This window comes from Galeopterus variegatus, unplaced genomic scaffold, assembly GCF_000696425.1.
Source record: "Galeopterus variegatus unplaced genomic scaffold, G_variegatus-3.0.2 Scaffold10325, whole genome shotgun sequence".
Lineage (NCBI taxonomy): Eukaryota > Metazoa > Chordata > Mammalia > Dermoptera > Cynocephalidae > Galeopterus > Galeopterus variegatus.
The window spans coordinates 21,729-45,661 of NW_007736436.1; the positions used below are offsets into that span (position 1 = coordinate 21,729).

A 23,933-nucleotide genomic window follows, 5' to 3' on the forward strand; every position below is an offset into this window, starting at 1 on the left:
AATGTTGAGTGGAAAAAGCAATTTGCAAAAGAATGCATACATTTTGATACCATTTATGTAAAGTTTTAAAACATGGAAACAAAATAATTTCGCTACATGTGTGTATGTCACATATACACATGTAGTATAATTTTGACCAAGATCACAAGTTTAGCCAGTCACAAGAACAGGATTTGAACCTGTGGGTTTCTGGATCTAAAGGCCATGTACTTCCCATTTCAAGCTAATTAAGAAGTTCCTTTCCCTTTTACAACTACTGGACAAACCTGTGTATATTGCACATAAAGAACAGCTAAAGAAACTCTGGTTTAGTTAATGCTTAGCCTAGAATAGTTATCAGGAACTCAGTAACAGTCTTTCACTTATATTCCTGAAATTGTAACCCCCGCCTCACCTTATTGTATCACTTGTTTCTTTCCTAAATACACTCGTTAGTAAAAATCAGGTGGCTGTGTGCCTTGGGAAAATCTGAAGCAAAAGACAAATTGAAAAATATTTTTCCCACAATACTAAAGTAAGTCCACAGAAGAAGTGTTTGGTGAAGTGTCTGGTGGTGAATACTAAGTAGAAAGGGCAAGTTGGCACAGTTTTAGAGTCCTGGATAAAACCCTGGTGCCTTGAAAGCTAGATTGTGAGAAATATGGGGAGTCAGGTCTATTTCTGATTTATCTGTGTATCGTCAACACCTTGCACAAAGTCGAGGCTTAATATATGTCGACCCCGTGTGTGCATGCGTCAGTCATTCAATCCACAATTTGAAACAACATTGTGCCAAAAGGAGACCAACCAACTACAAATAAATAAAAATTCCTAGCTTTCTGTCACTACTTCTATCTTTCTATTGCCTCTACTGGAAAACAAAGAAGAAAGGAGGAGGCTTCAGTATTCGAATAATGACGGTTCACCGGTGAACTCTCAAAGCGGATACCCTCGGCATTCAAGCAACTGGCTATGAAAACTTGTAGTCTTTGGGGTTATCCCAATCACCAGCAAAGGGAAGGGTTACTTCCGGAGTCATACCGGAACCTCTTGGCGGAATATATTGGTTCCAGCGGGAACGATTTAGGAGTAGGACCACTTCCTGCTTCTGGACAGGAGTGAGTGGGGGGAAAGGAACTGGCTAGAGGAGCGGCCTCCTGCCTACGCTAGCGGCAGCGGAGGAGCTGGCAGAGTGGAGAGGAGGGCAGAGGAGGTTGCAGCAGAGAAGGAAGTGTGAGAGCCGGTAAGTGGGATGCCGTGGAGCAGGGGACAACGGACAACTCACCAGGGCTCGCTTTGCAAATCTGTGGTCCCAAGTTGCTGAGCTGCCCGATGGAGTCGGGGCCGTGCTCCGTCGGTCCCCTGTCAGTCGGCACAGAGAAGATGATGTTGGGGCGCCAGGGCTGGGCCTCGCGGGACGCCACACTGGCTGACAACCTTATACCGCAGCCAGGGGAGGCGCTGGGCTGACCTGCCCGGGGGCGTTGGGGTTCTACACCCTGGACAGCTTCCCCAGAGACTGGATTTCTAGGGAAGGAAGTGAGTACTGTGCGTCCCATTAAACCCTCGGGACCTGGCGAGATCTGCCAAGTGCGTGGTGAACATTGTTTTGGACTTAGGGACGGGCTTGTAAAGAGTTTTAGTCTGGAGCCATACTTTCCCTGCCCTGTTAAAGCTGCCTGGGCTGTCGGAAGCGGAGTTGTTTGTTTTTAAAGGCAAATGCCGCCGCCGCCTCCTCCTGTCACTTCGAGACAAGTTAACAGCCTTCAAATCCGTTGTTAAGCCAGCGTGTTCCCTTATCCGATCTATCAGGTTAGTACTGCTGGGGATCTGGTGATGGCTCTGTAGATATACTTGATGGCGAGGTCAAAGTTAAATGTCTCCAGACATTTTTTGAAGACACAATACTGACCTAGCAATCGGGACTGTTTAGCGCACTTCATATATAATCGTTTTAATTTGAGGAGTAAGGATAGTCATCTTAAGGGCACTTGATTTAATTATGATTGGGCATCTGCAAAAGGCCTGTGGTATATAGTATATCAAATTATTGACTACTGGCGAAATGAGTGAAATGATGTTTGAGGAGTAAGGATAGTCATCTTAAGGGCACTTGATTTAATTATGATTGGGCATCTTCAAAAGGCCTGTGGTATATAGTATATCAAATTATTGACTACTGGCGAAATGAGTGAAATGATTATATAAAGATTGTTGCTGGAAAGATCAGAAATAGCTTTTACTAAGTTACTGCATTTCTCTTGTCTTAGGTTCGGCTTTAGAGTGTGGTGAAGGGTGCTTTTCATGGTGCATGGAAGGAAAGCAAATGCGCAGGTAGGCATTTAGGAAGAAAACCTTTGGTTTCACGGATTGAAATTCACGTAATAATCCAAGGTTTCATTTAAAACTTTTTAAAAAGTTTTTCAAATCTTACTAAATTCTGCTTGGAACTAATGATTTTTGTCCTAAAATAAATCAAAAGTAATATCAGAAATTAGTAGCTTCTTAAAATATGGAAGTTAAATTTCTAAAGAGTGCTGTGGATTTTATGTAGTTCTTAACACTTAAATTTTCATTTTGCATGGTAATTTTTTGTGATAAATATTCATTAAGTATATTATGATAGTATGTGTGTTTATTGTAATCTTCAATTCCCTATAGAATGTAGAGGGTTCTGTTGCCATATAAGAATAATAATAATTTATAATACGTTGTACTACTTCATGCCTAATTATGGTTTTGGTTATTTCATTGATATTTTCTAATACATTTGTTCTGTTAATTAAAATAGCTGCATTGCAGGGAAGATTGTTAAAGGACTAAAAAAGGTATCAGGCATAATAACTTAGTCCACAAAAAAATAGAACAGTGTGTGGGGAAAATACAGAAAATTTATAGGCCCTCTGAACCCTAGAATTTAGTAATGTTTTTCTCAATCTGTTCTTACAAAGGAGACTAGAATCTACTGAAATAAAATCAGCCCTGTTCTGTTTCTTCATTTTTTAAACTTCTTTCATGTTTATTGAATTAATCATTTGTTATTTAACATCAAAGATAATCAACTCTTGCAGACCCTTTTAAGGGAAGAAACATTTTATGATGGGGGTATGACGTACAATTCAGAACTAGCAGCAAGAACCAGAATGTATTCCTTTTCCAAGTGTGTTATGGATTTGTCAGTTGACCTTGAGCTATTCTCCTTCTCTGTACCCCAGTTTACTTCTCTAGTTCATTTGGCTAGGATACTGGGAATTAATGAATGTTTGCAAAGGCTTTGAGATCTACAAATGAAAAGATATTACGGAGTTGACAAATGCCATTATCTTATTTATCCTGTACTCTATAGTAGGAATAATATTCCACCACAATGTACATGAAGAAATTAACACATAAATACATGAATGCTTCATCACTTCAACTTCTAACATGATTGCAAAAGCCACTGATTTCTCCTCATTTTCAGCTTCCAAAAATGTCATATCTTTTATAGTTGCTAAAATAAGAGCTTATTATTTTTTAAAAGGAAAGGCAGAGCATGAAAATGTTTTTGATTTATCAGAAATTTCTATATAAAATATTCGCCTAAGCACTCTGTTCTCTTTTTTTCTTGCTTTATTACGTAATGCTGTCAGTTATTTATGTCAAAATCATGTTGGATAGTTCTAGTGCTATTGTTAAGTTACAGCTCTTTCTTCATCACCATACTTGGCCAGAAGCTAGCCTACCATTGCTCTCAGGTCTTACTTTTTACCTGCTACCTACATTAAGTCATGGTCACACTTCCCTCCCCTTTCCTTGTTGGGCTTTCATTTTTGCTGCTGCAACACAGAAAACAGTCTCTGCAAAGTAGTGTTGGGTTCAAAATTCAGCTGCTATTAAAGAAGTTTGAATGAAAAGTAACTCTTTATATTGAGATTATTTGAATACATGTGCATTCTTCCCACTAGATTGTGAGCTATTTGAGTCTCACATGCCTTCAAATGTTTGCATCCCTAGTACTTGATGATTACTGAATAATTGTTTGAATAACGACAAGTTCTGTAGACTTTTCCCCAGCCAAAACAAACAAACAAAAATCTATGAACAAGAAAAGATGGAAAATTATTGTCAAAGGTATTCTAATTCTATTTTTTCTAATTCTTTTTTTTTTTTTTTTTTTTTTTTTTTTTTTTTTTTTATATTCGCCTAAGCACTCTGTTCTCTTTTTTTCTTGCTTTATTACGTAATGCTGTCAGTTATTTATGTCAAAATCATGTTGGATAGTTCTAGTGCTATTGTTAAGTTACAGCTCTTTCTTCATCACCATACTTGGCCAGAAGCTAGCCTACCATTGCTCTCAGGTCTTACTTTTTACCTGCTACCTACATTAAGTCATGGTCACACTTCCCTCCCCTTTCCTTGTTGGGCTTTCATTTTTGCTGCTGCAACACAGAAAACAGTCTCTGCAAAGTAGTGTTGGGTTCAAAATTCAGCTGCTATTAAAGAAGTTTGAATGAAAAGTAACTCTTTATATTGAGATTATTTGAATACATGTGCATTCTTCCCACTAGATTGTGAGCTATTTGAGTCTCACATGCCTTCAAATGTTTGCATCCCTAGTACTTGATGATTACTGAATAATTGTTTGAATAACGACAAGTTCTGTAGACTTTTCCCCAGCCAAAACAAACAAACAAAAAAATCTATGAACAAGAAAAGATTGAAAATTATTGTCTAAGTGCGCCACCGGGCCGGCCCTCTAATTCTTAATTATAAAGTTTTATGCAATCCATTGGCATTTTATTAGTAAAGTTTCATTACATTTATTTATTTATTTAACCATCTAATAAGTGTACATGATGCAAACTTTAGAAGATACAATAGGATATTCAATGGAAAGTAAGTCTCCCTGTGCTGACTCCAGCTCCCAGTTCTTCTCTCCAAAGGCAACCACTGTAATCAGTTTTACGCATTCTTTCAGAGGCATTGTAATGCATATACAAGCATATATCGAGTATCTTCCCTTTTTATTTTTATTTTTTCTTCCAAATTTTATTTTATTTTGTCAATATACAATGTGGTTGATTATTGTGGCCAATTACCGATATTATCAGTATCTTCCCTTTTTAATAAACACTCATATTAGCATATCAGGCATTCTTCTGTATCTTTCTTTATTCACTTTACAAATTATCTTGTAGATTGTGACAAATACATATAGACCCAACTTATTCTAATAGTTACATAGTATCCCATTGTCTGTACATGTCATTGTTAATCATTCCCTTTTGAGAAACATTTATCACAAATGTTTTGCTGTTACAACCAGTTCTGCAGTGAATATCCTTGTAGGTGGCTTTTGCCTAAATGTGTAAGTATAGAATGCATTCTTAGATGTAGGATTGCCCAGTCAAAGAATATGTGCATTTTTAAATTTTGGTAGATATTGACAGATTTCCCTCTTTAGAGGTTGTACCAATCTATAGTCTTAATCATAATATGCCTGATTCCCAAGATAGTATTTTTTAATTATTTGTTTCATTTAGAGATAACTAAAATATTTTGTAATATAATCCTTCCATCTTTCCTTAAATATATAAATAGGAAACCAAGCCTGATTTTATTAGAAATTGGTTTATTCACTCACCAAACATTTATATACCTGTTCTATGCCTATATACTGCGTGTATGCAGATGAAGTAATGGAAACAGACATCATAATACAACTTGAACAGGATTTTAATAGAGATATAAACCCAGAGGAGGGAACTTCTGCTTTGTGGAAATGAAAAGAGCATTACAGAGATGGTGATGTTTGAGCTGGATCTTCTAGAAAGGATAAGAATTTACTTCTAAAGAAAGGAGTTAATTAAGGTCACCATAAACAGAAGGAACAGCTTGTGCAAAAACAAACAAACAAAAACCTGGAAGTGTATGACATATAGAATGGTGAATAAATCTGGAGTAGAGGGTATGTGGGGGAAGAAAAAAGGGAAGAAGGGGAATGTATTAGTCAGGATTCTCCAGAGAGATAGAATCAATAGGATATGTTATAATTTTATGAAAGGGATTTATTAGGAGAATTAGCTCACGTGACTATGAAGAAAAGTCCCATGATAGGCCATCTATAAACTGGATGCTGGTAGCATGGCTCAGTCCAAGTCCAAAGCCTTCAAAACCAGGAAAGCTGATGGTGTTCTTGCTGTAAGTTCTGGAACCCAAAACCTGAAGAGTCTCGAGCTCTGATGTCCACTCACAGGATAGAAGAGTGTATCCCAGCTCCAGCAGACTGAGAGAAAACTTCACCTCTTTCCTCTGTCTCTCCGGACCCCCAGCGGATTGGATGGTTCCCACCCACACTGAGGGTGGGTCTTTCCCACCCAGGCCACCCAGATTCTCATACTAATGTCTGCTGGAAACACCCTCACAGATACACCTAAAAAGATAGCTTTACCAGGTTTCTCAGCATTCCTTCATCTACCAAGTTGACATCTAGAATTAACTTTCACAGGGAAACAGGGGAAACATCATGAAAAACAAGGCTGCAATTATGGGAAAGAGTTTGATCTTTATCCTTTAGGTATTTAAGAGTCAATGGACATTGTCGGACATTCTTATACAGATCAGATTTGTTCTTTTTTTTTTTTTTTTTTTTTTAAAGATGACCAGTAAGGGGATCTCAACCCTTGGCTTGGTGTTGTCAGCACCACGCTCAGCCAGTGAGCAAACCGGCCATCCCTATATAGGATCCGAACCCTTGGCCTTGGTGTTATCAGCACCGCACTCCACTGAGTGAGCCACGGGCCGCCCTCAGATTTGTTCTTAGGGCTGATTTTTAGACAAATAGGGGAAGGACTAGAAAGAGAGAAGAAATGATGGCAAAGAAATGAATTTAAAGGAGTTGTGGTAGTTTAGATGAAGGATGATAAGGACCTGAAGTAGATGTATGGCAGTGGAGATTGAGAGAAGAGGGTGGAACTGAGAGTTTGTTTAATAGTAAAGTCAAAAGGATTTGGCAAATATAGAATGAGGAAAAGGTAACAATATGAATGACTTCAAAGACTTCATTTTGGGAAAATGGGTGCTGCTGTGAGATGAAAAATACAGGCCGATGGACACATTTCAGTAAACCAAGAATAGATTCTGTTTCATACACTTTTAAGAATACTATGTCTAGGAAACAACCAGGTAGAGGTATCCAGAATGTGCTGGAATATGGGTCTGGGGCAGAAGAGAGATATTGGCTGGAAATAAAAAAATTGAGGGTCATCAATATGCAGAAGGTTTTTCAAGCTGTAGGCAAAAAAGAGAGTAGAACAGAAAAGGAGCATGCCAAGGACACAACCCTAGGCAGTGCCAGGGCTTTAAGGTGGGGCCTCAGAGGAAGATCCAGTGAAGATTCTAAAATGGGTAAGAAGCTTTAGATGCTTTAGGTCTTAGTTAATTATATCTAGAGTTTTTATTGGTGATTTTTTATTTCAAAAGACAAAAAAAAAATTCTGTTCAGATCTTGTATGTTTAAAATTTCCTGTTTATTCTAGTCCATCTAAAATATATGCTTAAAAATAGTAGTATAAGGTATACCTGCTTGATTTGACTGTTCCCTAGTGTGGCATGCACTGTAAGTTGACTTTTCAAGGAAGAATTTATATTATCTTTTAATTCCATTTTTCCACCAACGTTTTGAACTACACTCATACTCATTTTTCAGTTTTTCCCCCTCTTTAAGCAAGCAGACATAGTACTATATGTCTCAGCTTTTCACAGCCAATCTTCTTTCTAGAAATACCCCATACTCACTGTCTCTTTCTTCACCTTCATTGACCACTACCATTGAAAACTTCTTTGTTTCCCCTAGCCACCATAACTCAAGCCAGTTGAATACCCTAGGGTTTTACTGAAAGTTTGGGGATAGTTAAGGAGGTCATAAAGTTCTTCAGCCATTCACTAGCTGTTGTTCTCTTTAGATCACAACCTGCTGCCATTTTTAATCAATCTCTCTCTTCTCTTACAATTCTCCCTTTACCCCCCTAAAACTTTCTCCGTTTCAAGTTACTGTTACTTTACTATACTAGGCAGTTTGGTTCTCTTTGTTACAATTCTGATACATCTAGAACAGAGGTTTAAAAAAAAACCTTAATAAATCTTTAGGTAGTTCATGTTAATGTGTAGCATAGCTTCACATGAGACAGAGGGTGGTGGGGACTATGGCAAAGTAAGAGTACATGCCCTCCTAAAAATATTCAAATTCAACTTCAAAACAAAACAAACCAAAAAATAATACTTCACCTAATAAGAAGTAGCAATCAGCCAGTGAAGACACAGTATCTAGTCTTCTTACATTTTCACTTCATTTGAAAGAAAAGGCACAAATTCAAACTGTAGTTTAGAAAATCCAACAATAATGGAGGGAGAACCTCTGTATATAAGAGTAGCTAACCAGTCAAACTAAGGGTAAGTTTCTATATTCAAGTTGGTAGTAAACTTAGAATATGTGACTAATTTTACTTTTTCACATTTTAACTACCATATTTTTGGTGTCAGAATGTTTATTCCTCCAAACAGAGGAATAAAATAAAAAATTATGTTAAAGTCTGAAAGAGTTGCTGGTAAAATATGTTATTACTAGAATTTATCTTTTTTTTTTTTCTTTTTAAAGATGAACAGTAAGGGGATCTTAAGATCTTAACCCTTGACTTGGTGTTGTCAGCACCACGCTCTCCCAAGTGAGCTAACCGGCCATCCTACATAGGGATCCGAACCCATGGCCTTGGTGTTATCAGCACCACACTCTCCCAAGTGAGCCATGGGCCAGCCCTACTAGAATTTATCTTGAAGTTATGCTTTTCATAAGGACTGAAAGAATACAAAATATGCTAAAGTTATCATTAGCAGACTTCATACCCTTTGATTTTAGAAAGACCAGTTCTTTCCCAGAATTGGCAGAGTCATTTTGGGGGAGAAGGCAAAAGCTCTGTTTGGTCTCCCTAGTTTGATAGCTGTGGATAGAGTACAGAATAATCCTTTCACTTGCCTCCTTCAACTTTAGAGTACATGTAGATTGGCCCTGCAAATTCAATTAATATAAACATTTTTATTTGAGTTTAAATTGTTTCTCTTTTTATTTGTAATGTCATTAATTCGGTATTGGGATAGAAATCCACAGGTTGAAAAAGCAAATCATTTGAGATCCCTAGTTTCTCTAGATGAATTTTTACTTGAACAATAAAGCTTGCTCCTCCAAAACTTTAATTAAAACCTTTCCTAGGGTTTTGCTCTGTCCTGGGGAGCAGTTCACACTTCAATTCAACACTTCACCCCTCAGATCTTTACAGTATTTATTCCATCAGACTTCAAACAAAGAAGTTGTGAATATAGATGTGGCAAGGTGTGAACACCATCTATTTCTAGGGCACTTACTATAAGTTACCTTCAAAGGCACCCAGAAAAATGTACAGAAAAATATTACTTTTCTGATAGTAAAACTCTTTGGACATGATAAAAATGATGGAGAGTGTGGCCTTGAATTTTTTAAAACACACATTTGCAAAGACATGGAGCAGAACCATGGGAGAAATAGTTGACTATAATGAATTAAATATAACTTCTCAGAATATTTTAAATGAGGTGTTCCTTAAAGTCTCAGCCTACTGTGAACTGTGTTCTTGTTCCCTCTCGTTATTCTCCTAAAAGAGCAGCACAGTCCAGTCATGTGGCTCTGTGCTTGCTTTTCCTCCCATTTAAGAATAACAGCCACATACCCAGATTGCCAGGGTCATTTCCATTTCAAATACTTGATCCAGTTGCCCAAGGCAGCTTGGGATAATAAAGTACAGATTTTGGAGTCAGGAGACATACATTCAGACAAATCTCAACATTGTCATTCCTTATGAGGAAAGTGCAATTATTCCCACATTAAAAATGATGAACTTGAGGATTAGAGAGGTTAATCTAATTTCCCCAAGATTATACCTAGTAAATGATGGAGCTAAGGTTTGAACCTATGTTTGCCTGGCTACAAACCTGGTGTTCTTTCAAGAGAACTAGATAAGAAGTTTTGTGGCTGTAGTTTATTTTGTCAAGAAGAAAAGTTTAATTCATTTAACACCTACTTAATGGGTACTGGTTCCAGGCGTTAGTATATAGCAGTGAGCAAAAGAGAACAAAAGTGTTCGTTTTCATGGAGTTTACATTCTAGTTGGAGGAGAAAGCCAATATATTTTGTCAGGAGGTGATATATTTATGAAGAAAAATTAAGCAAGGTAAAGAGCATAGAGTGGTGGGAGTAAGAGTTGCCATTTCATGTAGGGTGGTCTGATAAGTTGACATCTGAGCAAAGATCTCAAAGAAATGAGGGAGTGAGCTCTGCAGATATTTGGGGTAGAACCTTTTGGAAAGAGGGAATAAAGCTCTGAAGCAAGAGAAGCTTTGGCATGTCCGAGAAACAGGAAGGAAGTCTGTGTAGTCGGAGAACAGTGAGCAAGTGGAAACTAGTAGAAGATGAATTCAGGGTTAGCCAGGGGAAGATTCATGTAGAACTAGGCCGATCTCAAACCCAGTGATCAGAATGCTTGAGCCACAAAACGTACTTTTGGAAGACTTTTCATCAGAGTACTGCTTAATGAGTCTAGAATCAGAAACAGAAATATTATGATCTAGAGCATGGATGTGAGATATTTCACTTAGACTCTGGGAAAACCCAGTGTAATTTTCCTACTTTATAACAAAATACACACCCATGAAGTAACCCAATAGATTATACCTATCAGATCCATGATCTTTTTAAATGATGTTAAACAAATACTTCATGCATTTTGCCTGAGTCACATTTTTTAAAGGTTTGTTGAGGTATTATATACAAAAAATTGCACTTATTTAATGTATACACTTGGTGCATTTGGACATACATATACACCCATGATACCACCACCATAATCATGGTACTAAATCTCTATCACCTCCAAAAATTCCCTTGTCTGAACTACATTTTCTGTCCTGGTTGCCCTCTTTCTGGTCATTCATGTATCTCCCCCTCGAGATAATTAGGTTCTCTTTTTGCCTCTTTATATACCTTGATTTTTCCACAGTCCATAACAAAATGCTCTATATATTATAAGCAATTAGTAAATATTCGTTAAAAGAATAATTACCATTTTAACTGAGAGGCACAGATTCTCTTTTCTCTGCATGTTTATATAGTGTGATGATTTTGAAAATTCAAATATCTTAGTTCTAGTTATTTGTCACTAAGTTTGTGGCTTTTACCTGATAAGTTAGCACCTGAGTTTCTACATATGAAATATAAATATAAGATACAAATTTGCTTCTCATGTATTATCTGGAATAACTTTTTTAAAGATAATAAACCCTTGACTATATTTTAGAAATACTTAAAAGCAATTCTGAAAATTTCTTAGACCCTCTCATTTTTTTTAGTTAATAGAGGAGGTACTTAAGTTCAATTTTTTATGCTTCTTCTCTTAAATCTGAAATTCACTTTGTAGACCTCTTTTACCAAGTTATTTGACTCGTGATATTTCACTGGTGATGTTCTTCATGGTGACTGAATCAAAGAAATCTCTATTTGTTATAGTTTCCTAGGCTTTTAAAAAGTGTTGTATAGAAATTTGGATAATCCATAAGAAAAAAACCCCACCTTATTTTGAATTGGTAAGTAATCCTACATACTCTGTACCCCACTTCTCCAACTTTCACATGAATCACAGTTCCTCAGGAGGTAGCTATGGTTTATCAGGAGATCTGCTCTGCTGCTGAAGTTTTACCGTTTTGAGTAAGTCACCTAACCAAACTAGTTTCTTCATCTGTAAAAAGAGGGCATTATGCTAAATGATCTGATGATCTGTTCTATTTCAAATCTAGATCTCCACTCTTTAAGATGGGTAACAGATTATGCTGAGCAAGGAAGAGCAGTTTTTATATTTATGACTTGTGGAAAACATCAACTCGAAAAACTTAGAGACTCATACATATATACCCTAATCCTATAGTGCAGTGTTCATCAAATTTGAGTAATTTACAGTTATCCCACCCCTTTTTTAAAAATCCCTTTTTAAAGGAAAATAATTATTGCAGCCTCTAAAGACTATGCCCAGCAGTTTTTATATTTATGACTTGTGGAAAACATCAACTCGAAAAACTTAGAGACTTATACATATATACCCTAATCCTATAGTGCAGTGTTCATCAAATTTGAGTAATTTACAGTTATCCCACCCTTTTTTAAAAATCCCTTTTTAAAGGAAAATAATTATTGCAGCCTCTAAAGACTATGCCCCTTAACACAATTTGGGCAACACACATAAATATACAGGAAATGCCCAACTTAGGGACTTCCACAGTTTATGTATACAAGTAGATCCCTAAGCTCCAGCCATCTCCCCACCCTAAAGCCTTTGTTTGAAAACCAAAAACAACAGCAACAACAAATCTTGGAATAATCTGAAAAAGAGATCCTTTCTCCCTTCTTGTACCTCTTGGCCCTTGTTGCGTGGGACTTCAAAACTCAGGCCAGAACTCTACATCAGTGGCTTTTAAACTTTTTTTGATACAAACTGCAATTTACAAGAGAACCAATTTTATAAATATATATAAATTTGTGTGTATACACTCACACACAACTGAACATACTTAACTAAGTGGAAAGTATGCCATTATTTTATCTTCTATTTTTAAAAATTATTTTAACATTTACTTGTACATATGTGTGGGATATCTACTTAGGGTAGATAGCATAGTTTTGTACCTATTAGTCCACTCCATTTCCTCCCCCCATTTCCCTCCCCTCCTAGCCTCTGGTAACCATTATTCTTCTCTCTACCTCTATGAGAAACACTTTTTTTTTAAGATTCCACAAATAAGTGGGATTATGTGATATTTGTCTTTCTGTGCCTGACTTACTTCACTTAACATGACGGTTTCCAGTTCTGTCCATGTTGCTGCAAGTGATAGGATATCATTTCTTTCTATAGCTGAGTAGTATTCCATTGTGTGAATAGTATTCCATGTATATATATACCACAGTTTTTTTATCCATTCATCCATTGATGGGCATTTAGGTTGATTCCATCTCTTGATTATTGTGAATAGTGTTGCGATGAACATAGGAGTGCAGGTGTCTTTTTGATGTATTGATTTCATTTCCTCTGTGTATATACCCAGTAGTGAGATAGCTGGGTCATAGGGTGAACTTATGACCTTATGACATAAGAGAACTATTTTTAGTTCTCTGAGGAACCCTCATACTGTTTTTATAATGGCTGTACCAATTTACATTCCCACCAACAATGTAGGAGGGTTCCCTTTCCTCCACATCCTCATCAGCATTTATTATTTTCTGTCTTGTTGATAATAGCCATTCTAACTAGGGTGAGATGATATTGTGATTTTAATTTGCATTTCCCTGATGATTAGTGATTTAGAGCATATTTTCATGTTGGCCATTTGTATGTCTTCTTTTGAGAAATGGCTGTTCAGGTCCTCTGCCCATTTTTTAATTGGCTTATTTTTTTGGTTGTTGAGTTTTTTGAGTTCCTTATATATTCTGAATATTAGCCCCTTGTCTAATGTGTAGTTTGCAAACACTTTCTCCCATTCTGTATGTTGTCTCCTCCTTTATTGACAGCATCCCTTGCTGTCTAGAAGCTTTTCAGTTGGTGTAATCCCATTTGTGCATTTTTCTCTTGCCTGTGCCTTTGTGGTCTCAAACAAAAAAGCACTTCCCATTCCCACTTCACGTAGCATTTCCCCTATGTTTTCTTCTAGTAGTTTCATAGTTTTGAGTCTTAAACTTAGGTCTTTAATCCATTTTGAGTTGATTTTTGTGTATGGTGAGAGAGAGGGGTCTAATTTCAATCTTCTGCATGTGGATATCCAGTTTTCCCAGCACCATTGATTGAAGAGGCTGTCCTTTCCCAAGTGTATATTTTTGGCACCTTTTTGAAAATCAGTTGGCTGTGAATGTGTGGTTTTATTTCTTTTTCTTTTTCTTTTTTTTTTTAAAAAGATGACCGGTAAGGGGATCTTAACCCTTGACTTGGTGTGGTCAGCACCATGCTCACCCAGTGAGCAACCGGCCATCCCTATATGGGATCCGAACCCGGGGCCTTGGTGTTATCAGCACCACACTCTCCCGAGTGAGCCACGGGCCGGCCCATTATTTCTGTACTTTCTATTCTGTTCCACTGGTCTTTTTGTCTATTTTTATGCCAGTACCATGCTGATTTGGTTAATATAGCTTTATAGTTTATTTTGAAGTCAGGAAGTGTGATACCTCCAACTTTGTTCTTTTTGTTCAAGGTTACTTTAGCTATACAGAGTGTTTTGTGGTTCCATACAAATTTTAACACCATTTTTTCTATTTCTGTTAAGAATGTCATTGGTATTTTGATAGTATTGTGTTGAATGTGTATATTGCTTTGGGTAATATGGACATTTTGATGATTTTACTTCTTCCAACCCAAGAACATGGGCTTTCTTTCCATTTATTTGTGTCCTCTTAAATTTTTTTCACCAGTATTTTATAGTTTTCATTGTAAAGGTCTTTCACCTCCTTGGTTAAATTTACTCCTAGATATTTCATTTTTTTTTGGTAGCTATTGTGAATGAGATTACTTTCTTGGTTTCTTTTCAGCTATTTCATTATTGGCATATAGGAAGGCTACTGATTTTTGTGAGTTGATTTTGTATCCTGCCACTATACTGAATTCATTTATTAGTTCTAGTAACTTTTTGGTGAAGTCTTAGTGTTCTCTATGCATATGATCATGGCATCTGCAAGCAGGAATGGTTTGACTTCCTCCTTTCCAATTTGTATGCTCTTTGTTGCTTTCTCTTAACTTATTGCACTGGCTAGAAATTCCAGTATTATGTTGAATAAGGCTGGGGAAATTGGGCATACTTGGCTTGTTCCAGATCTTAGAGGAAAAGCCTCTAATTTTTGTCTAATATCACAATATGATATTAGCTGTAGGTTTGCCATATATGGCCTTTATTTTGTTGTTGTTGTTGTTGTTGTTGTTGTTTTTAATTTTTATTGAATCAAAATTAATTATACGTATTTTGGGGGTTCAGTGTTGAGATATGTTGATCAAATCAATATTACTAGCATATGTATTGTTACAAATCATACTTATTCTTTATGCCCCTTGTCCAATCTCACCCCATACCCCTCATCCTTCCCCCCTCTGATTACCCTAGATTTCTTCTCTCCTTCTGAAAGAATAATGGTTACTCTGTTGATTTTTCACCTAGATGGTCTGTCTAATGCTGAGAGGGATTATCAGGTCCCTCAATATTATTGTAGAGCAGATGCTTCTTCTGTCACTCTGGAATGGGCTTTGTGGAGAGAGACATCCTCTTCTTTTCTTTATCTCTCTGGTGACTCTCCTTGTGTTAATGCACTCCAGTGGCTGGTGGACCACCTGTGTGGTGGTTTTGGCATCTAGCTGCTTTTGCAGCAGCCATGGTTATTGTGGTGACTGTGTTGGGCCACCCACATAGAGGTGACATTTTTGGCATGCTCCCATGCTGGCGGTGTGCCCGGTTGTGGAGGAGTCTGGTCCCTGGCTCTATCCCTCAGGTTCCTGGGCGGGCCCCGAGGTGCTGGCATGGTGTGCCTGGTTGAGGGGAGGGAGGTCCAGACCCTGGCTCCATGCCTCACATCCCCAGGTGGACTGAGGCGCTGGCAGTGTGTCTGAGCCAGAACTAATTTTTTTGTCCTTTGCTTACTTCTAAAGTGGGGGAACTTCCTGTTGGGACCAGTACTTGAGCTCTGTGGTTGAGCTAAATTACTGCTTTGCTGCTGATTCCATAGGGAAGACTTTTTGTGCAGCACAAGTTATAATGGTTAATTTCATAGGTACTTCAGGCTCTCCAGAGACTCAGTGCAGCTGGGTTGTGTAGTAACTCTGATCTGGGTCTGAGTCTTTTCATCAAACTGCACCCATGCAATTCTATATTCTTTACCAGTCTCCTCTGAGTGGTCCTATACTGACTGGGGTGCAGATCAACTGTCCGTGCTGTGCCCCAGTGTTCCCCTGGTGGGCTCGTCTCTCCCAATGCCCTTGCTGAAAACACTTCCCATGGGACAGGCCATACACCAGTCCCTTGCAATGACTCACTGGCCTCTGAGTGGCTCCTTTTTTTCATTTGCTGTGGCTCCTTGCTCCTATGTGGGTCCATGGGAACCCTAGTAGTGGTCTTGCTGGCCTGGGGGGCCACCAAGGCCCTCTTCTCCCCTACCACCTCCAAGCAGTGCCATCCAAAGGGCACAGCTGCAGCTTTCGCCGATTGCTGCTCTGTGTGTTCAGCAGCTCCAGGTTTAAAGTGGCCATGGCACAAAATGGTCAGAGTCGTTTTTTCTTTCTCTCATCGTGGCTTCTCCCACCTTCATACACTCCATAGGTCTCTCCTCCTCTTGCCCTGAGCTCTAGTGTCCCCAGCTTGGCTGTTGTTGCTTTTTTATATAGTTGTAAATTGGTTGATTTCTGGGAGAGAGTGATGCTGGGGACTGTCTATTCTGCCATCTTGACCGGAACTCATTCATTTTGTTTTTTAATGCTTCTTATGGTGTACTGAATTTTGCAACTAAACCTAGCCTCCATTTATAGCACTGTTACTATAGAAAAGTACAAACCTCCAAACAGCCAACATAATATTAAATGTTTAGAAAACTACTTATTTATAAATTGAAGAATGTCTGTTTATGGACCTGTACATTTGTTTTGTAATCATAATAGAACCTCACTGATTCAGACCAATTTGGCAGGAGCAATTTGACTTTGTAGTACTTTTAAATGAGTCTTATCATCATATTTAATATCCATAGACCCAAATTAGTCTAACAAAGTCTTGGTCTGAAGGCTGTTAAGAGTCCTGCTAAATAAATAAATATTTTGCCTGCCATCTTCTTTGCCATTTTTTTTTTTTCCCTTTTTGTCTTTTTTCGTATCCGGCAACGGACCGCAACCCTCAGTGTCGCGCCCATACCGGACCGGGACCGGCAACGGGATCGCAACCCTCGGTGTTGCTCCCGCGCCTCGCTCAGCCAGTGAGCGGGAACCGGTCTGTATGTGGGATCCGAACCCTCGGGCGGGAGCGCCGCCGCGCTTCCCAAGCGGCGCACTATCCAGTGCGCCACTGGGCCGGCCCAGAACTGAAAGCTTTTATGTGCATTATCCTATTTAATCTTTACCTTATGAGGTACCCATTTTAGAGCTACAGGAACTGAGGATTAAGAGGATAAGTAACCCATCTAGTAATTGTCAGTACTAGGATTTCAACCCAGGTCCCTCTGATTCTAGAGGCTGCTATGATTAACTAAAGCTAGAAAGACTCTAAATAAATTTCAAAAATATAACACAATAGCCATAGTACCCAAGTGTCAGAGCTATTAGACTTGGGGGGAGTGGACAGTATGGATCTTAATTTAAGATATAGTAAAACTTTTGAAGACATTTGTGGTTTGACTCAGTCCAAGTTAAGTAGGGGAAGGAATTTTAACTCTTTATACCCATTTCATTTATTTCGGTGAATAGCTTCACAGAAATATATACATATATTTTGGCAGCTGGCCAGCACAAGAATCAGAACCAGTGACCTTGGGGTTGGTTATAAGGCTGCAATGCACTCTAACCAATTGCACTAACCAGCCAGCTCCATTGTAAAATATTTGATTTGGGGCTGGCCTGTGGCTCACTCGAGAGAGTGTGGTGCTGACAACACCCAGTCAAAGGTTAAGATCCCCTTACTGGTCATCTTTTAAAATAAATAAATAATAAAATATTTGATTTGATTTTTTTTTTTTATCGTTTTAGAGACTATTTTAACTAACTTCATAGTTATTCACTATAGTTCCTCGCTTATAAGACACACAGTTGATTTAATAACTTTTTAGAAATGTGAATACTCCCTGATGTCTGCATCCAGCCTAGCGACGAGCAAGCTGTGTCCAGAAGCCCCCTGGGCTCCCCTGCTGGAAATAAGGGGGGGTGCCACAGGCCTCGACCATACCCCACCTCCTTCATCCTCCTCCCACCCTATCCCCTTCCCCCTTCTCCACTCTCCTTCCCGCCCAACTGCTCTACAACATCTTAGGATGTAAAAATAATAATAATAAATAAATAAATTTAACAAAAAATAAAATAAAAAATGTAAATACTACATTAACAGTATGCTAAGCTTTTCTTACTAGCTCACAGTATAGCACATAATTATCCATTTAATTAATACTCAATTTTCTTCAGTATCATAATCAAAGTTTGATTCTAAGCTTTCCTCTCATTCAGAGACTGAAGAATCCTCTGAACTATGTTTGGCTGTCAGCAATTATCCACAACATCACAGTAACACACTACTTTATATAACGCATGACTGTGGTTTTTTTTGGCAGGGGGGAGAAGGTTGTGTTTTTTCTTTTTTTAACTTTTTAGAACCACTGTAAATTGAGTATATAATTTTGAGACATAGCAAAATCCTATTTGGTTAAATGTTAAATCCTATTTGGTTTTAAATGAATTATATATCATTTGGAGTAAAATCTCTTCCCTTGAAAGTTAACCAAAAACTCTCAAATCCTGAGCAATTGTCATTTTCTGACATAAGAATCTGTCACATTGGACTCTATTGACTTTGAAAAGTTTTAAGAAATGTGGCCAAAATTCCCATGTCGGGGCAGTAACAATTGATTACAACTTCTCTGCCTGGTAGCTGGCAAGTTTCTTTGACATCAGCTCTAGATTATTTCCAATTTTTTATTAGATATTAAACTATGAAAAGTATGCATTTTAGAATCAAGGAAATATAGTACTCAATATAAAGTTAATTTTTTGGACCCTGACCTATTTTCCTTCAAGTTTTTTTCATGCAACATGAACTACATTTTACAGATTTTGTTTTGAACCTTACAAAATTTCAAAATATCACCCAGTGAAAATGAGAAATAAACATTAGCTGTTTTAGAGAAATAACAATATCAAGAATTTGATTAACCCCAATGTAGGAATTAAATAGGTCTGTTTTTTGCAGAGAAAATCATTTACAAATGTTTTTCATAAATTTTAATTAATGTTGTCATAAATGTGGCCCAAAACAGTCTGACTACTTCTAGGATGAAAAAGACTTGAGATTAATACCATTCATCCTTCAAGAGACTTTAAGGAAGTTTATGAGTTCTAGAATTTTTAGAAAGAGAGTTCTTTGAGGGTGTAGCTCTCTCTTTTGGTAATTGCAGGTTTCCCTGTCTCTTGATTTTTGAACACTTTAGGGCAGAAGTGAGCTTCTAATAATATTGCCCTCTTCTCTCCTACCCCCCTTATTCCTATAGGTGTACCAACATTCGACAAGGAGAGACTGGAATGGATGTAACAAGCCGCTGCACCCTTGGAGACCCCAATAAACTGCCAGAAGGGGTTCCCCAACCTGCGCGCATGCCCTACATCTCAGACAAGCACCCTCGACAAACCTTGGAAGTGATTAACCTTCTGAGAAAGCACCGGGAGCTATGTGATGTGGTGTTAGTTGTGGGCGCTAAGAAGATATATGCCCATAGAGTCATTTTGTCAGCCTGTAGTCCCTATTTCCGAGCTATGTTTACAGGAGAATTGGCAGAGAGCCGTCAGACAGAAGTAGTGATCCGAGACATAGATGAGAGGGCTATGGAGCTACTGATTGACTTTGCATATACCTCCCAGATAACTGTAGAAGAGGGCAACGTTCAGACCCTTTTGCCAGCTGCTTGCCTCCTCCAGCTGGCAGAAATACAGGAAGCCTGCTGTGAGTTCTTAAAGAGACAATTAGATCCTTCTAACTGCCTGGGCATTCGAGCTTTTGCTGACACACATTCATGTCGTGAGTTGCTAAGGATAGCAGACAAGTTCACTCAACATAACTTTCAAGAGGTGAGTTGTACTTTCTGGTTTGAATGTATTTATATAACCTATTTGTCAGGAGAGCAATATGGGTTCACATTCTGCTACCACACACCTTCCTGGGTATTTACTGCTGATTCTAACTCATAAAATCAAAGAAATAAGTTGTTAAGAAATTCTAAGCCTGGTTTTTATTTCAGAGGCCAATTTTGTGTTCTACCAGCAAAGTTAAGGTTTAGGGATTGATTCTCCCTAGCCATATATTTATAAAAGCCTAAGTTATAAGCCAAAATACAGTTCATTAGTTCATGAAAGGATCTGTCTGATAGGATACCTGGTATCAGTCATTTGCATAAAGCATTTCCTTCCTGATTATATGGATTGTTCAGCAGAATAAATTATAATTAGAAGTTACTTGGTGAACTAACAAGTAGAAAAAAATGAACTTAGCTGTTATCCAAAAAATTTTCATTAAACCTATTATTTTTCAATTATTTACTCATTTAACAAATATTTGTAAAGCTACTATGTTTTAGACATTATGCTTAGGAATGTAGGCTACCATAGTGAATAAGAAACCTAGAGTATCTGTATTCATGGAGTTTATAATCTAGCAGGGAAGATAGCCATTGAATGCATAATTATATAAATAATTATAGTTAGTGGGTGCTACAAAGAAGCAGTCATGGATGATTTAAGAGTGTATTAGAGAGTGATTCAACTTTGGTTCTGGAACAGCTCATGCAAAATCCTGAAACTTTAATAAGTGTAACCGTTTTGAAGTATTAAAAAAAAAAAACCAACAAGATCCAGAGAGCAAGGGGGAGGATGTTACATAATGCTTTCACAGAAAGAAGGGGGCCAGATCACACTGAAGTTGATAAACCATGTTAAGAATTTTACATTTAATCTTAAGAGCAATAGGAAACCATTAGAAGATTTTAAGCAAAAGAAAGACATGGTCCATTTTAGATTTTAATATCACCCTCTGACCACCACCAGGATAACTTCCAATGGATTAAAGATTTAAACATACAAAATGAAACCATGAAAATATTAGAAAATGACAGGGAGCAATTCTATTATCTGATCTGTTTGTTTTTGTTTTTGTTTTGTTTTTTTACATTCTAAGGTACTGTTGCAGAGCAGTTGGGGTGGAGGGAGAGAGAGGAAGGGGGAAGGGGATAGGGTGGGAGGACGAGGAAGTGGGGAGGGGGACATGGTCAAGGCCCATGGCACCCCCTTCATTCTGGCAGTGGAGCCTAGGGGGCTGCTGATGGTGGCTTGATCATGGCTAGGCTGGATGTGGATGTCAGGGGGACATGGCTGAGGCTCTTGGCAACCCCCACCCCAGCTCTGGAGCCCAGGGCACTTCTGGCAACAGCTCAGTGGTTATAGCTTGGCTAGATGTGAATGTTGGGGGGGGGCATGGTTGAGGCCCTCAACGCCCCCCACACACCAGCTAGGAAGCCCAGGGTGCTTCCAGTGATGACTTGGTGGTCCTCACTGGGCTCGATGCATCAGGGAGGTACAGCTGAGGCCCTTGGCTCCCCACCTCCCTGTCTCAGGGCCCAGGGCACTTCCAATGGTGGCTCAATGGTTGTCACTGGGCTGGATGCAGATGTCAGGGGGATGTTGCTCAGGCCCTCAGCCTTTCTCCACCATGGCTTGGGAGCCCAGGACGCTTCCAGTCCTTCGAGGTTTTATAGGTGTTCTTTGGTGGTGTTAGAACTTTACTGGTTAATATCAAAATTTTGTCTCTGATCTGTGAGTGTTTTGCTTTTTCTTTCAGTTCTGTGTTGGATTATTAGCTACCCCCACCACTTAAACTCTGAACTGGAACTAATTTGTTGTCCTTTGCTTACTTCTAAAATGGGGGAACTTCCTATTGGGACCAGCACTTGAGCCCTGTGGTTGAGCTAAATTGCTGCTTTGCTGCTGATTCTCTGGGGAAGGCTTTTTGTGCATCTCAGGTTTTAATTGTTGACCTTGTAAGCATTTCCAGGTCTTGTGAGGTCTGGTACACCTGGGTTGTGTGGAAACTCTGGTCTGGACCAGAGTTTATTCAGCACACTGCACCCCCTGCAGTTCTATACTCCTAACCAGTCTACACAGAGTGGGCCTGTGTTGATTGGAGGGCAGATCAGCTGTCCATGCTGTGCCCCAGTGTTCCCCTGGTAGGCCCATCTCCCCCACTGCCCACACTCTAAATACTTCTCATAGAACGGGCCATGTGCGGTCCCTTGCAATGATTCACTGGCCTCTGAGTGACTTCTTTTTTCAGTTATCTATGGCTTCTCACTCCTGTGTGGGTCCACACAAGCCCCGTCAGTAGTCTTGGTGGCCTAGGGGCCACCGAGGCCCTCTTCTCCCCTGCAGCCTCCGAGCAACTTCATATGAAGGGCACACCTGCAGCTTTTGCCAGCTCTTGCTCCGTGTGCTCACCAGGGCCAGCCTTGAAGTGGCCAGGGCTTGAAATTGTTGGTGTGGTCCTTTTTTTCTCTCATCACAGCTTCTCATGCCTTCATGAACTCTGTAGGTCTCTCCTCCTTTTCCCCTGAGTTTAGCGGCCCCAGCTTGTCAGTCGTTGCTTTTTAATAGTTATAAATTGGTTGATTATGTGCAGCAATTCTTATACAATCTTGACATGAGAAGGACTTTCTGATTGACTGATCCAGAAGGTATAGAAGATGAAATTGATAGATCTGACTACATACAAATGAAAATTTTGGGCATGGCAAACCAAAACAATAACAAACTGGGGGGAAATATTTGCAACTCATATCACAGACAAAAGATTAATCTCCTTAATCTATCAAGAGCTCCTATTAGTCAATAACCTAGACCAACGACCTAACAGAAAAATGGACAGTAAGCAAGAAAGAAATTCAGATACCCTTAAACATATGAAAATATGCTCGTTCAAAATAGCTAAAACACAAATTAAAATTACACCAAAGTACCATTTTTGAACTGTCAGATTACAAATATCCAGAAGTTTGTATACCTTGTTGGCAAGGCCATGGGGAAATAGATACATTGCCAGTATAAGTATAAATTGGTACAACACTTTTGAAAGGACATTTGGCAATATCAAAACTGCATGCTCATTGCACACACTTCTGACTCAGCAATCCCATTTCTACTACAGACGTACTGGAGAGTAGAACAGTTTAAGGAGGTTAGCATGGTTTCTGTTTTAGATGTGTTCAGTTTGAGACACCAAGTAGAGTTATTGAACAGGCAACTGTTTATATGAATCTGTTCCTAGAAGAGAGATTAGGCTGATATTAAAATTTAGGTATTGTCAACATAGCGATTAAGTCATGGCCCAGAAGCCATAAAGGAAAAGATTGATAAATTTGATTGCATAAAAATATAAAACTTTTTTATAACAAAAAATAGCACCATAAGCAAGGTCAACAAGTCAATGCCAATGAGATCATCTAGGAGAGAAAGAGAAGAAAAGAGCCCTAAAATTTTTCCGGTATTGATGAATAGTTAGTGAAGGAGCAGCTGGCAAAGATAACAGGAAGAAACTGGAGAAGAGAGAAGAAGAAAACACAAAGCATGTGGTCATGAAAAGCAAAGGAAGGGATTGTTTTAAGAAGGAGGGAGGTTGTGTGTGCACATGTGTATATTAGAATAACCAGGAAGTTTCTGAAAAATACTATAAAGGCCATAGGCCTTACGAAATATTAAAACATTACAAATGTTTTGGTCCTAGAAAAGGAACAGAGTTCAGAAGTAGATATTTCAAGTCAGTGGAGGAAAGTGGAATTGTTTCATAAATATTATTAGGAACACTGGCAATTTGGGAAAGAAAATAAACTTCTTAAACAGATGAAATTCTGGGCCGGCCCGGTGGCGCACTGGATAAGTGCACCGCTTGGGAAGCGCGGCGGCGCTCCCGCCCAAGGGTTCGGATCCCACATGCAGACCGGTTCCAGCTCACTGGCTGAGCGAGGCGCGGGGGCAACGCCGAGGGTTGCAATCGCGTTGCCGGTCCCCGGTCCAGTACGGGCGTGACACTGAGGGTTGCGATCCGTTGCCGGACACGGAAAAAGACAAAAGACAAAAAAAAAAAAA

At 38.8% G+C, this 23,933-nt stretch overlaps 1 protein-coding gene across 1 annotated transcript in view; it reads left to right on the forward strand.

Moving 5' to 3' along the window:
* Positions 1 to 1,104: 1,104 nt before the first annotated feature.
* LOC103609938 (kelch-like protein 20) overlaps positions 1,105 to 23,933 on the forward strand; it is a gene marked incomplete at its 3' end in the record, with an annotated part of 39,656 nt that continues 16,827 nt past the window's right edge. Inside the window, exons 1-3 of the mRNA XM_008594195.1 lie at positions 1,105 to 1,222; positions 2,250 to 2,313; positions 19,301 to 19,874. Coding sequence (XP_008592417.1) covers positions 2,291 to 2,313; positions 19,301 to 19,874 — 597 coding nt within the window. The remainder of the gene's footprint in view (positions 1,223 to 2,249; positions 2,314 to 19,300; positions 19,875 to 23,933) is intronic.